At 41.8% G+C, this 13,527-nt stretch overlaps 1 protein-coding gene across 6 annotated transcripts in view; it reads right to left on the reverse strand.

The window, feature by feature from the left end:
- The window catches only part of AKAP11 (A-kinase anchoring protein 11), a 40,948-nt gene that overhangs the window by 22,572 nt on the left and 4,849 nt on the right, over positions 1 to 13,527 (reverse strand). For all 6 annotated transcript variants that reach the window (XM_079983446.1, XM_079983445.1, XM_079983444.1 and 3 more), the window contains 6 exons: positions 12,949 to 13,046; positions 12,551 to 12,661; positions 9,499 to 9,543; positions 6,778 to 6,909; positions 6,129 to 6,393; positions 19 to 4,651 (listed from right to left, as the gene is read on the reverse strand). In XM_079983446.1, the coding sequence (XP_079839572.1) occupies positions 19 to 4,651; positions 6,129 to 6,393; positions 6,778 to 6,909; positions 9,499 to 9,543; positions 12,551 to 12,661; positions 12,949 to 13,008 (5,246 nt within the window). In that variant the 5' untranslated portion in view covers positions 13,009 to 13,046. The remainder of the gene's footprint in view (positions 1 to 18; positions 4,652 to 6,128; positions 6,394 to 6,777; positions 6,910 to 9,498; positions 9,544 to 12,550; positions 12,662 to 12,948; positions 13,047 to 13,527) is intronic.

The following is a 13,527-nucleotide window of genomic DNA, read 5'->3' on the forward strand; positions in this document are numbered from 1 at the left end:
AAAATAATTTAACTTTACCTTATGTTGGCAGGTGGACTAATGTTTGTCATACAGGAAGTCATTATTTCTGTAGTAATGCTTTCAGCAAAGCTGACTCCATCCTGGCCAATTCCACTATCCGCTGTCAAACTTGTGTTGCTAAGCTGCCTTTCTGCTTTATCAAAAACTGTAGCAACCACATTTTCAGCCAATACTACCTTCTCATCCATATTAATATGAATTTTTGGAATATCCAGGTGAAGAATGCGAGATTTAGGACAGATTCCACTTATTCTGGGAACCTGATGAACTTGAGAGTGGAGTTCTTGCTGAGTCAGCTGCAAAGATGAACTTCCAGCACAGTATTGATGCTCCTTCATACTACAGTATCTGCAGGCTGTTGCAGAAAATGGAGACAACTTTTCTGCATATGTTGTTCTGTCTCCATTTGTCCAGTTTTCAGTAGTTTGCAGCGGAGCAGATTCCAAGCTAGCTTCTAAAGTGTCATCTACTACCTTCCTAGCATACTGTTCAATGGCATGAATAATGCCATTTCTGTAGGTAGGTTCATTTAAACTGCCTGTACTATGATAAAGCTTTTGTTTGCAACAGAAAGGAGAAAGTGCTTTAGAAAATGTTGCTTTAAGATCAGTGACTTGATCGTTCTTAGATTTTTTATACAAACAGGAATCAGTTAAAGATTTTGACAGACAAGCTCCTCTCATCATTTTTCTTTTGACATCAGATGTTATGCTACAAGCAAGGGTTTCTGAAAAATCTAGCAACTTTGTACATTCAGTTCTGTGTGTGCTACATTTGTTTCCATGGGCTTGCTGCCCCCAATGACAAACGTTACATTTTTTCTGTTTCTTTCCATCCACACCCGGATCAGCCTTACTGTTTACCTTTGAGCCCTCGGAGGGAGCTATTTTACTTTTATACTTCATCCTGAGTTTCCCAGCAGCTTCCTGCATTCCAGACTTTATAGACCGGTAAGCAAGTCTACTGGCAAACTGATCCATTATCAGTTCATTGTGGCCACCTTCTTTTTTCAGAATACGAATGATGTGATCTGCGTATTCATCAGTTACACTCTCACAACTTGGATATTTTGAAGTCAGACCTGGAGCTTCTGGGTGCTGGGGTAGAGAGAGTATAGAAGAGTCTGTCTCTCGAGACCCATGGTCTGCCCAGGGACACCTCATGTCTTTGGACCAGCATTTATGAGTGTTTCTTTTAGGACGAACGCCATCTGCCCCGCAGTTCACTTGCTTCAGCCTTAGACGCGTGCATTGTTTGGATTCAACTATTTTCTTGGCTTCACTAATGACCTTTCCAGCCATATTACCAGCATAAATCAACAACGAATGTAGGCTGGCTTCTGAAACGTTCACAAATCCACTATGCCCACATCTTTTATTTTCCGCACTTATTTGAAAGCATTTATTATTCTCCATTTGAACCGCTTTATAATCTAAATGTGAAGCAGCCATTTCGGTTGCCACAGCAATTATGTGAGTGGCTAGATGATCGGCATATTCTGTTGTCCTTCCTGATGCTTTCGTTCTCTCGTCCAATGCTATAGGCCAATGCTCTTCATCTTCGCTGCTTTCAACTTCCTCGGAGAGAGACCGCATCAGTTTCAACATGAACTCTTCCTTTTCTAAGTCATGGCGTTCATTTTCATATACTCCACCGGTTTCTGATCGGTAAGGGGTAGAAGGGGGCGTCGCGGGTGCAAACTCCTTTGCTAGTTCACCTTTCAGTTTCTTTGATAGCTTTCTTAAATTCCACTCTGAACTCGTTTGGGTTGCTATTAAAGGTGTTGGTGGAGGTGTGTCTGGTAGGACACAAGGAGTTTCATCTCGGATACTCAATTTGTCTTCCATCTGAAATGCATCTTCACCGTTAGTTGTCACAGAAGTGAAGGCATTAATGCTAGGAAAAGTTCTTTCAGGACCAAATGTAGAGCAAAGCGCAGAGTGCCCGGCTGATTTGTATGTGTTGTGTTTTCCCAGTGGGTTGCTTAAGGATTTTGCTGAACAGCTTTCTGCATCTGGAAACCCTTCAGCAGGTTTCACAAAAGTCACTGCAGAACAAGGAAATGACTTGGATGTGGAAGTCCTGCAACCCACATGTCTCTTTTTCCCCTGAATGCCATCCTTAGACCCTGAAAGCAGACACCTATTAGAGTAAACTGGCGATACATGAAATTTAGATGAGCTGTTCAAGGGCATCTGCTGCTGCCCTACAATTACTGGAATACTTTTGTTTGTTTCTGATGGTTTTATTGCACTATGCAATTCTTTCCTATTGCTTTTTTTACTAGTTCCCAATCCCACACAGTATGCTAATTTCTCACCGGTAACAGAACATGCAGATTTAGTTTCATCTACAGACTGTTTCACTATTCGCTTGGCTAAATAATTTGCAAACATATTCTCACAGGCATCTTCACCAATGCATGGCAAATATGACGTTTTATCCAATTTTAGTATTTCTGTGTATTGCTCTGCATTTTTTGATGTCTTGGAAGAGGTTACTGCTTCATATGCCTCCGTTACAATCATATCTACCATTGTTCCAGAAAAATTACTGACACTTGGCATCCTAGTTGTTAAGTCTGAAAATTTACTGACTTCAGGGCTATTTGCTTGCTTAAAGTCACTTTGTGTACATACAATATGTGCCTTATATTCACTGTTCTGACTGCTATCTGTCATCAAGTAAACATTTCTAACTGATGTCACTTCATCTTGTCTTTTTTGTGTTGCGCAATACCGCTCTGCTGATTTTTTATAAAATTTCAGACTGCCTGTTGACGCTGAATGTTTCCTTACCTGTATGTCATTAAATAAAATCTGATTTTGACAAAGTATGCTTCCAGCTAAGGGCACCGGGATTGAACTTGCAATGCCAGAAGTACAGAACAAAGCTTTATGGACAGTATATTCCTCCCTGAATTCCTGTATTGAATTCAAGGCTACTGGTTCTTGATCATGAAACTCAGAGGAAGCATTGGAGGCCTGTGTTGACTCCAAACTACTTTCTGCACCTATGTACTTTATATTGTCCGTGGAAATACTAATAGCTGCTTGTGTTGTAAATGCCACCTCAACCTGTGATAACTCAATAAAAGCTTCCTGAATAACCGACTCAGACAAGTCTTTGGAATATGACTGTATAACTTTATCATCATAATGGAAGGACCAGTTCTGAAAAGTTGTAGGAGTTGATGGGTGTGAAAACTGGCACACTTCCATGATCCCCTCAAAAATTAGTTCCTCAGCCAGGTTTGCTGCAAATTTCGCAACTGTGTTGGTAAATATTTGTTGCTTTACAGAATGTAGCTCTTTTAAAGCACCTGTTAACGCTTCACTCACCAAAAAGCCTGCTAGTCCATTAATAGCTTTCTTCTTTAGTGAAAAAGCTTGCTGCCTCCCAATCTCATAAAAAGCCATTTGAAAGATTGAAGAAGTCAGTTTTGCAGCCAAGTGACAGAGTGCATTAGTACATGAAGAAACACCTTTCTGAAGATCTTTAAAAGCACTGCCAAAACTCTTCTCAACGAGCTCTGATGCAAATTTCTGGATGTGGTCTTTAATCATTAGTGATTTGCATTTAGATTTTTGTCTGTTATCTAATTCTTTTCCAGAAGTTTCCCCTTGGGTTTTTGCTGACTGGGCTGTTTCTTCTTTTGAGACAATCCTATTACTGTTAGAAAATTCCTGTGTGCGTCTACATGATGATGGAGATCTGGAATTAAAGACCGAACCTAAGATTTCAAAGGAAATATTATTTGCAAAATCTGAGTATGGGTGACAAACTAGATTGTGCTTTTGGTTAATGGCATCTCTACTGACACCCAACTGACAAGGACACTCTGTTGAAAGACAACTGCCTAATGGACTGAAAGCTGAAGATCTGATAGGGCTGAACAAGCCTCCACTGTCATCCCCTGATGTTTTCAATGGCCGGGGGGAATCAGGAACATCCAAGAGGTTGCTATATGGAGATTCTGGTTTGCGAGGCGTTGGCTTCCTCACATTGGCTGGAAGAGTGGGATGATCAACCTTGAACCTTTGAGGATTCATTGCAGTGGTTGCAGAGCGTGGCCTTTTATGCGAAATCATTTTCATATGAGATGGATGTTGAAGGGCAGGACCCCTAGCATGTTTACAACCACTCTCCAATGTTTGTTCTTGTTCATCAAATTGGTCAAAGCTATCGAAAAATTCACTTACTTCAGAGTCTGAATCCTCTATGCCATCTTTCATTACTGGGATTTTTGGTAGCTGAAGTTTTGCCTTTAGGCTTCTCTGATACCCTTCTTCATCTAAGAAAATAATAGGGCTTGGGCTAGAACAATCTGACTCTGATGATTCAGCAGGAGAGGAAGAAAACAGTGTTTTACATAAAACGTTAACATTCTGATCAGAAGAATTCTGTGGCCTGAAGAAACTCTTCTGCAGCCAAGGATCCGAAACAGAAGTTGTGACTGAATTTCTTACAGACGACAATTCTTTTAATTCCAAGATGTTAACTAGAGAAGTTGATGACTTGACAGATGGCTTCCGATGCAGAAAATGAAACTTTGGATCAAGAGATTCTAAACGTTGAACAGAGATGGTCTGCAAAGCAGCATCTTGAAGTTTCTCAGGTGTAACTTGGCCTGTGCCAACAGGGAGGGAAAGAAACAGTTAACATATAGTACATCTGAAAGCAAAAGATTGCAGCTGTAGCAGAAATAGGTTAATAGCATAAAATGTACTTGAATTTTGGTCTGATCAAAGATTGGGCAGCCCAATCCTATTCATGTTTACTCAAAAGTAAGACTTATTTCATTCAACAGGGTTTATTCCCAAGTAAATATGAACAGTATAAGAAGTAGAATTATCAGTGAAATTCTCCCAAGTTGGGCTCAAAGAAGAACTCTGAAGGCTTGGAAAAACCCACCTTGAGTATGAAGCGAGCATAAATCTTGGCCACATAAGAATTCCTGTTTTAATTCTTGACCAGCATTTCCAATGTCCAAAATGACCCGATCCCCCGACCCCCACTTCCCTTTATTTACCTGGCCAATGGCGCCAGTACTGGAGACACCTGTGTTGCACAGTGAGGTCTGCCCTTCCCCCATTTCCTCTGTCTACCTGGTGCACAGTTTACACAGTGGCCCAGTTCACATGTCATGCTAAGCCAAACCATGGTTTAACATGAATGAGTGCTGGGCATCGCTACATTGCTTCTCAATGGTTGTTTTGCTGCTTCATTATGCTGAGCTAAGCCATGATTTGGCATAGCGTGTCATCCAGACCTGGGCTTGTGGTTTAGCTCTCCCAGACAAACAATGAGCCACAAACCATAGGAAAACCTTTGTTTACAGCTCGTGGTTAGTCTGGAAAAAGATAAACCAGAAGCCCAGGTTCAGATGTCATACCTAGCCAAACTATGGCTTCATTCAGCATGGCGCAGCAGAAAGACCACGGTGGAGGAAAGTGGCTACAGACTCCTCTCCTATAGTCTATATGTTCATGTCAAGCCATGGTTTGGCTCAGCAGGATGTATCAGAACAACTGGGCGAGAGGAATGACACAGACTTCTCTCCTCCCTTCTGCTGCCCAGATAAGAAATGATATTTGGAGGAGAGGAGCACTGAAGAGGCTGTTTTGGGGACAGTCCTCTGTCCGTCTCAGAAAAAGTAATGTCTTCCATTTTTGTTGAAAAAGAGCATGGATCAACTCTGTGGTGAGATGGAAAGAACCTGCCCATCTTTACTTAAGAAGCTAATAAAATCTTAAAGTATCAACAACTTATATATCTCCTTTAATTTAGATTGACAGCTTGGATTCTACTTCAAGAACATCTCATATTTATGCAATCCCAAACTGTTGCTTCAAGAAAAAGGCCAGAGATTACACAAGATTTACCAAATCTGAGCAAGCATAGTCAATTATTGTTTATTAGATGGGTCATTCCAAAAAAATCAGAGTTCATCACAGGGGCTAGTATTGCTTGATAGGTTATTTAAAATATATATATAAAAGGTACAGAAACCAATAGCCTACTGTATATACAAGTATTTCACTTTTAAAAAGCTAATCATGGTATTCAATCCCTTTACGCTATCAGAATATTGCAGGAACACTAACCAGAGTTTATCATTTTTGTGGGCTCATCTTCATCTAAATGTTCTAACGCAGTAACGAAATCATCCTCAATTGATGACACTGATTGATTAGTATCATCATCCTCAGCATGGGGTATGACGGACAGGTGCTTCTGCAATGAGCGTATTTCCACAGTACATCTTATACCAGCAGCATATTTACTCAGTAAAGTAAATAAAGAATCCACTTCGTGTCTTGCAAATGATGGAGACAATTTCATCACACACAGAATCCGTGAGGGGTAATTCTTGAGAAAGAGAGAGAGAAAATGTAATTTTACCCATTCAAAGATTATTCCTTCTTTTCTAAACTGCAGTGATATCAGTTAAGAAAATAAAGTGAAGTTTCTGCTAATAATTTCAAAAAAAAATGAAAAGTATATTCCCTGAGTATAATGGGGGGGGGGGAATATTGACAAGTTTCCATTATCAAAATAATGACTTAACTTTTTCAGCAACACTCCCAGTGTGTATACATAAGCCTTTGACAATTTGTAGAACTGAGTAATACACACACACATTTCATATTTTATATTCAGAATGTTGTGTCACATTAATACAATTAATTTGAAAGGCAAATTAAATGAAGTATACCACCAATCATACATTTATGTATTTTAAATCTCTCTTACCTTCTGCTTAAGAACACTGGTCTCCAATGGTTTATGAATATCCTTTAGGAAAATGACATCATTTTCATGTAAAGTGCACAAATGGAGGGATTTCAGAAGATCTGGGAGCTCAACAGACATGGCTGCCAATTCCTAAACCAAACACAGAGAATAATACACTCATGCTAGGAAAGCTTTCCTTTAATGTCAGAGGACTTGTGGCAAACTCAGCCGAGCATTCTTTCACCCGGACATAGTTCCACAGTGCTGGAATCCTGTTTTATTTACAAGCCAATTTACAATTCCAATTATTCCAATTATTTTATTATAAAATGTATACACTGCCCTTTTCCATAATGCACTCACAAGGCAGCTGACAATAAAACAACAATGAAAGAAATTTAAAATAGAATCAATACAAAGCAGACAGAAACAATAAAACAATGAATCCTTAAAGGTCATAACTAAACAATGCCACCTGAAACAAAACCAACTAAAGTACCTTCTTAAAAATGGGAAACACATCTTAATCTGGGTGCCACAACTGAAAAGCCTCTTGTTCCCTCCAACCCAAACACTGCCGGTAGTGGAACTGCAAGAGGAGCATCAGAAGCTGAGTGAAATTTCCAAACCATTTCATATAACAGAAGCCAGTTCATGAGATGCTTTAAAGGCAAAGGCTGTTTATACTTTTACACTTACTTACACTTCTGGCATGCTGAGGCATGTCTGAGTGCTCCTATAGCACAGAAGTAAAAAGGTAAAGGTAAAGGGACCCCTGACCATTAGGTCCAGTCGTGACCGACTCTGGGGTTGCGGTGCTCATCTTGCTTTATTGGCCGAAGGAGCCGGCGTACAGCTTCTGGGTCATGTGGCCAGCATGACTAAGCCGCTTCTGGCAAACCAGAGCAGCGCACAGAAACGCCGTTTACCTTCCCGCTGGAGCGGTACCTATTTATCTACTTGCACTTTGATGTGCTTTCGAACTGCTAGGTTGGCAGGAGCAGGGACCGAGCAACGGGAGCTCACCCCATCGCGGGGATTCGAACCGCCGACCTTCTGATCAGCAACTCCTAGGCTCTGTGGTTTAACCCACAGAGCCACCTGTGTCCCCGTCACAGAAGTAGACTAAGCTAAATGCCCTTTTCGTCCCTAGGAATTTTGTACAGTCACCATTTCAAATTAAGGTTCCCTCTGGAAAAAGAGAACTGCTGTATTTCTATCATGGGAATACTAAAGACTGAAGGAGATTATATTTATATTTATTATTTATTATTTATACCCTACCCATCTGGCTGGGTTTCCCCAAATTAAGGATCATATAGTATTAAAAAATGTTACGTAACAGTAACACCACTTACTACTACTATTTTGTCTTTTACACAGCAGCAGAAGAGAGTGATCGATTGGGACAAACGGTGCGCTACTCCACCAACCCGAGTCTGCTCTCAGCCAGCCCCCACCTGCTGCCATTCATGGGGGCTTCCCTGCCCCCAGAGACAGTGCCAGGAAGTGGGAGAGGTGGTGGTGAAAGAGCAAATTGCCAGCTGTCCATGCTAGCTGTCTTCTCCATTGCTGCACCCAATGGGACTGTTCACAGGATGTACCGTTTGAGCTTTGTATCACCTTCCAAGCTTGCAACAAACCTTCCTTCAGCGTCTTTTTGTGTGTGGTCATGTTTCATTCATATTCATGAAGAGTGGGTGGCATCTGGGAGCATTGAGGGTGCTTGTGGGGGCTTCAATTATGTCTCACCGGGGGGATGCTGACATGTTTGTTTACAGTGTGCACATGAGATTGGCCATATGTAGGATGTGCATGTCGAGCATGGCTTGTGGGTCGTGTTTGCTGTTTGGGTGACATCAATGGTGCTGCGTGATGCCTGCTTGTTACCTCTGCTAGGCTTAGCCTCCTTTAAAAGGTAAAGGTAAAGGTACCCCTGCCCGTACGGGCCAGTCTTGACAGACTCTGGGGTTGTGCGCCCATCTCACTTAAGAGGCCAGAGGCCAGCGCTGTCCGGAGACACTTCCGGGTCACGTGGCCAGCGTGACAAAGCTGCATCTGGTGAGCCAGAGCCGCACACGGAAACGCCGTTTACCTTCCCGCTGGTAAGCGGTCCCTATTTATCTACTTGCACCCGCAGGTGCTTTCGAACTGCTAGGTTGGCAGGCGCTGGGACCGAGCAGCGGGAGCGCACCCCGCCGCAGGGATTCGAACCGCCGACCTTTCAATCGGCAAGTCCTAGGCGCTGAGGCTTTAACCCACAGTGCCACCTGCGTCCCAGAGCCTCCTTTAGAGGGCCTTAAAGGTAAGGGACCCCTGACCATTAGGTCCAGTCACGGATGACTCTGGAGTTGCAGTGCTCATCTCGCTTTACTGGCCGAGGGAGCATGACTAAGCCACTTCTGGAGAACCAGAGCAGCGCACGGAAACGCCGTTTACCTTCCCGCCAGAGTGTTACCTATTGATCTACTTGCACTTTGACGTGCTTTCAAACTGCTAGGTGGGCAGGAGCTGACACGGAGCAACGGGAGCTCACCCCGTTGCAGGGATTCAAACCGCCAACCTTCTGATTGGCAAGCCCTAGGCAATGTGGTTTAGACCACAGCGCCTCCCAATCACCTCCAAACAAGGTTTGGATGCAAAGGTTATTGTGCTGGAGTATCACCAGTGGGCATATATCATGATGCTTCCCCAGTTTGCTCTGCCAGTCAACTAAGATATTTTATGCAGACACCATACCTTAGGAGCAACAGCTGTCTCATCAGCAAAGCACAGAAATGTGACCTGTAATAGAAATACATATATGTTATATAAGCAAATAGAATTATATCAAAGCTTTCAATTCTACACTATATAGATGTAGAACTATACAGATATAGAATAGAATATGGATTTCCTCTAAGACACATTTTACCGAGAGGAGATGGGTGGGTGTGCTTTATTACTTATCCATATACCCAAAGTGCATACTATTTCTGTTATTAATATGCAATGAGGCACTGGACAGAAGTTGGCTGCCCAGTACCTTTCTGCGAGGTGTACATGGGTCACATAATGACCAAATGTGCTGCATCTGAGATTCTGAAGGGGTATGCATACCCCCGACACGCACCCTTGTATGTCACCTGCAAAAAATGACAAGGAAAACAGCGGGCAAAGAAGCTCCAAGAGATACTGTTGTGCTACAGCCAGGAATCTTAACCTTACCTAGGCAATTTAGCAGGGTAAACCCAGACCAGGAGACTGAGCAATTGTTTGATTACACGCAATAGTTCAATAAGTATTTTTAAAAATCTGAAAATTGTTCTGTACTCCAATTTATCATTTGGTTTTATTTTTAGAATAAGTTTTTGAAGATTCACTATGCAAAACTTTCCCCACAACATTATAATGGAAGGTTATTTGTCTGCTCACAATGCATTTGGATTCCTCTTAAGGTATCATAACCTGGTTATCAAGAAGCATGTTTTCATCTATGTTCAGCACTATTCCTGCCACTTCCCAGAGGAGGAAGAAACAAGTGGTGGTGGAAAAGGGACTCCTTACTGAGGGGGACAGAGGCAGCAGTGTGTAGAGGAAACAGGATATCCTGGGAGGTGTGCTGTTTTCCAGGTACAAAGATTCAAGATATGACAGACAAGTTGACAAGTCTTAGAAAGCCTGCTGAGTTTTACCCTTTCCTTCTGATTCATGTGGGTACAAATGATACTGACAGACACAGCCTTCAACATGCAGCAAGGGACTACGAGGCTCTGGGTAGGAAGGTGAAGGTCCTAGGAGTACAGGCGTTTTTTTCATCACTCCTTCCTGTTGAAGGTCGTGACCCAGGAGGAGAGAGGAAAATACTAGAAAGAAAAAACTGGCTGTGCTGGTGTTGTTGTTGGGAAACATATGGCTTCTCGGACCATGGTTTCTGCTATTGCACCTCACAGTGCATTATTATTATTATTAAGACAGTGACTGGCAACAATGTGTTTTCTAAGAGTCTTGTGAACCTGATCTTGAGAGCTTTCAACTAAATCCTGAGAGGGAAGGAGACAATATTACAGACAACAGGGGAAACCTGGTACTGGGGACTTCACAGGAATGGTGCTACAGGAACCTACTAATGGGTAGAAAAGACAAGAAGGAAGCTGCTGGATGGAATGACTCATGGTTTCAGTTTTCTCTATACTGATGCATACAGCATGGGAAACAAGCAAGATGAATTTGAGTTCTTACTAAAAGGTAAAGGGACCCCTGACCACGAGGTCCAGTCGTGACCGACTCTGGGGTTGTGGCGCTCATCTTGCTTTATTGGCTTTATTGGTTATGGGGCCAGCATTACTAAGCCGCTTCTGGCGAACCAGAGCAGCGCATGGAAACGCCGTTTACCTTCCCGCCGGAGCGGTACCTATTTATCTACTTGTACTTTGACGTGCTTTCAAACTGCTAGGTGGGCAGGAGCAGGGACCAAGCAACGGGAGCTCACCCCATCACGGGGATTTGAACTGCCAACCTTCTGATTGGCAAGCCCTAGGCTCTGTGGTTTAACCCACAGCGCCACCCGTGTCCCCTGAGTTCTTACTACAGTAAGTTCTTACTACAGGATAGGAAATATTACCTAATAGGCATTAGTGAAACATGGTGGGATGAGACTCACGACTGGGATGTAGAAACCTGCTCAAAAAGAATAGACCAAGCAGGAAGGGAGAAGGAGAAGGAATAGCATTATATAGGAATGATGTGTACACCTGTGAAGATATCTATGACCTGGAGCATGGAAGGCAGACTGAGAATATTTGGGTAAAAATTGTAAGAGAGGGAAACAACAGTGACCTTACTTTGGGTGTCTGCTACACTCCTCAAAGCTAGACTGAAGACTTGGATGCTCCCTTACTACAGCAGTTCACAGCAGGTTACCAAACACTCAGAATGATATCTGTTGAATATATGTTGGAACTCAAACATTGCCAAGTATGTAAGGTCCACTAAATTCCTCCATGTGGTCCACCAAGAATATAAGATCTACAAAATGCTATGCTAAGCTGCATCAACAGAAGTATAGTGTCCCGATAAAGGGAATTAATGGTACCACCCTATTCTGCCTTGGTCAGACCACACCTGGAGTCCTGTGTCCAGTTCTGGGCACCACAATTTAAGAAGGGTATTGACAAGCTGGAACATGTGCAGAGCAGGCCAACCAAAATGATCAAGGGTCTGGAAACCAAGCATTATAAGGAGTAGTTGAGGGGGTTGGGTATGTTTAGCCTGGAAAAGAGGAGACTGAGTGGAGATATGATAGGCATCTTCAAATAGCAATGGGTTATTACATGGATGGAGCAATCTTTTCTCCTGCTCCAGAGAGTAGGATACAAACCAATGGAATCAAGTTACAAGAAAGAAGACTCTCAATAAGTATTAGGAAGAACTTTCTGACAGTAAGAGCCATCTGACGGTGGAATGGATTATCTCATATGGTGGTACACTGTCCTTCATTTGAGATTTTTAAGCAGAGGTTAGTTGCACATCTCTACAATTCTATATGGATACCATTTTGAATCAAGATAGCAGGCCACACCTTTCAAATCTACACTGATTTTTTGCTTCTTAGAATTCCCAAGCAACATCAGTTACAAGGTTGCTAGTTAATTATACTAGTAATTATACTGCTAGTAGTATACTCAAGCAGCACTCATTTATGATGTCTTTATAATGAGCATAAAATCAATATTTGCTAGCATGGATGTAAGTGAAAAGCATTTTTCAAATTTATTTTTAAAAAACCTGATGTGTAAAAACAAAGCCAAACCTCATTGAAATTGTCTTTCTCCGCCTTCAACTCTTCTGCTGATACTGTGCATAATTCTTTTTCACTTTGCAACAATGCCTTCATGGGAGGCATTGAACATTCACCAAAGCTCTGGAAAAAGAAAACAGGAAATGAAAACACACCATATATTTTTCTAGCCCTTTAAGATTCAGGTTTTACGCCAGGTAACTAACTAGATGTGTACATACACTCAATTCAGTCTAAAGGTAAAGGTAAAGGTACTCCTGACTGTTAGGTCTAGTTGCAGACGAATGGATATTTGAAAAGCCAAGAATGTAACATAATCTGAAATATTATGTCAAACCTTTATCATGGCTACAAGACAATACAAGATAGATTTATTCAACAACAGGATAGCCAAAAGAACAAGACTTCACCTTTCTCACTGGTACCCTTGACATCCTATGACTGCTTCGGATCCTGATATGGCCATCCATTGCTTACTTTTTGTTTCTAATGATGAATCCAACAACTTCTAAAAAAAAACAAAAGGAGATAGCAATAGGATAACTAGACAAAATCAACTGTTGTTTACATTTTTTAATAATCATTTTGCTAAAAACAATGAAGGGTGTGAATTAAATAGCAGAAAATTAAATGAATATAAATGGCATACTAGCCAGACAGCTTTACCATTAGCAAATAGTCAGGCTTATTTGACTAGGGATATGATCCTCACTATGGGAGAGACTCACTACAGGAGAGGTTCTGGTGTTGCAGATAACACAGGAACACATCTCTCAGATCATATACTTTTTTTTGTACCAGATGCAGAGAATCCCTTGTTTTAATTTGCAATAGCTGAAAGCTGTTTTTAGAAAACTCAGGAGACAGAGTCCATATTACTCAAAGAAACTCAGAGAGAATATGCTTGGAGAAACTAACAGCTTAGCAAGAAAATACTTAAAAGGGTACAATTTGTTAGCAGCAACAACTCAAACCCTCATTTTTGTCTA

This window comes from Podarcis cretensis (genome assembly GCF_951804945.1).
Source record: "Podarcis cretensis genome assembly, chromosome: 7".
Lineage (NCBI taxonomy): Eukaryota > Metazoa > Chordata > Lepidosauria > Squamata > Lacertidae > Podarcis > Podarcis cretensis.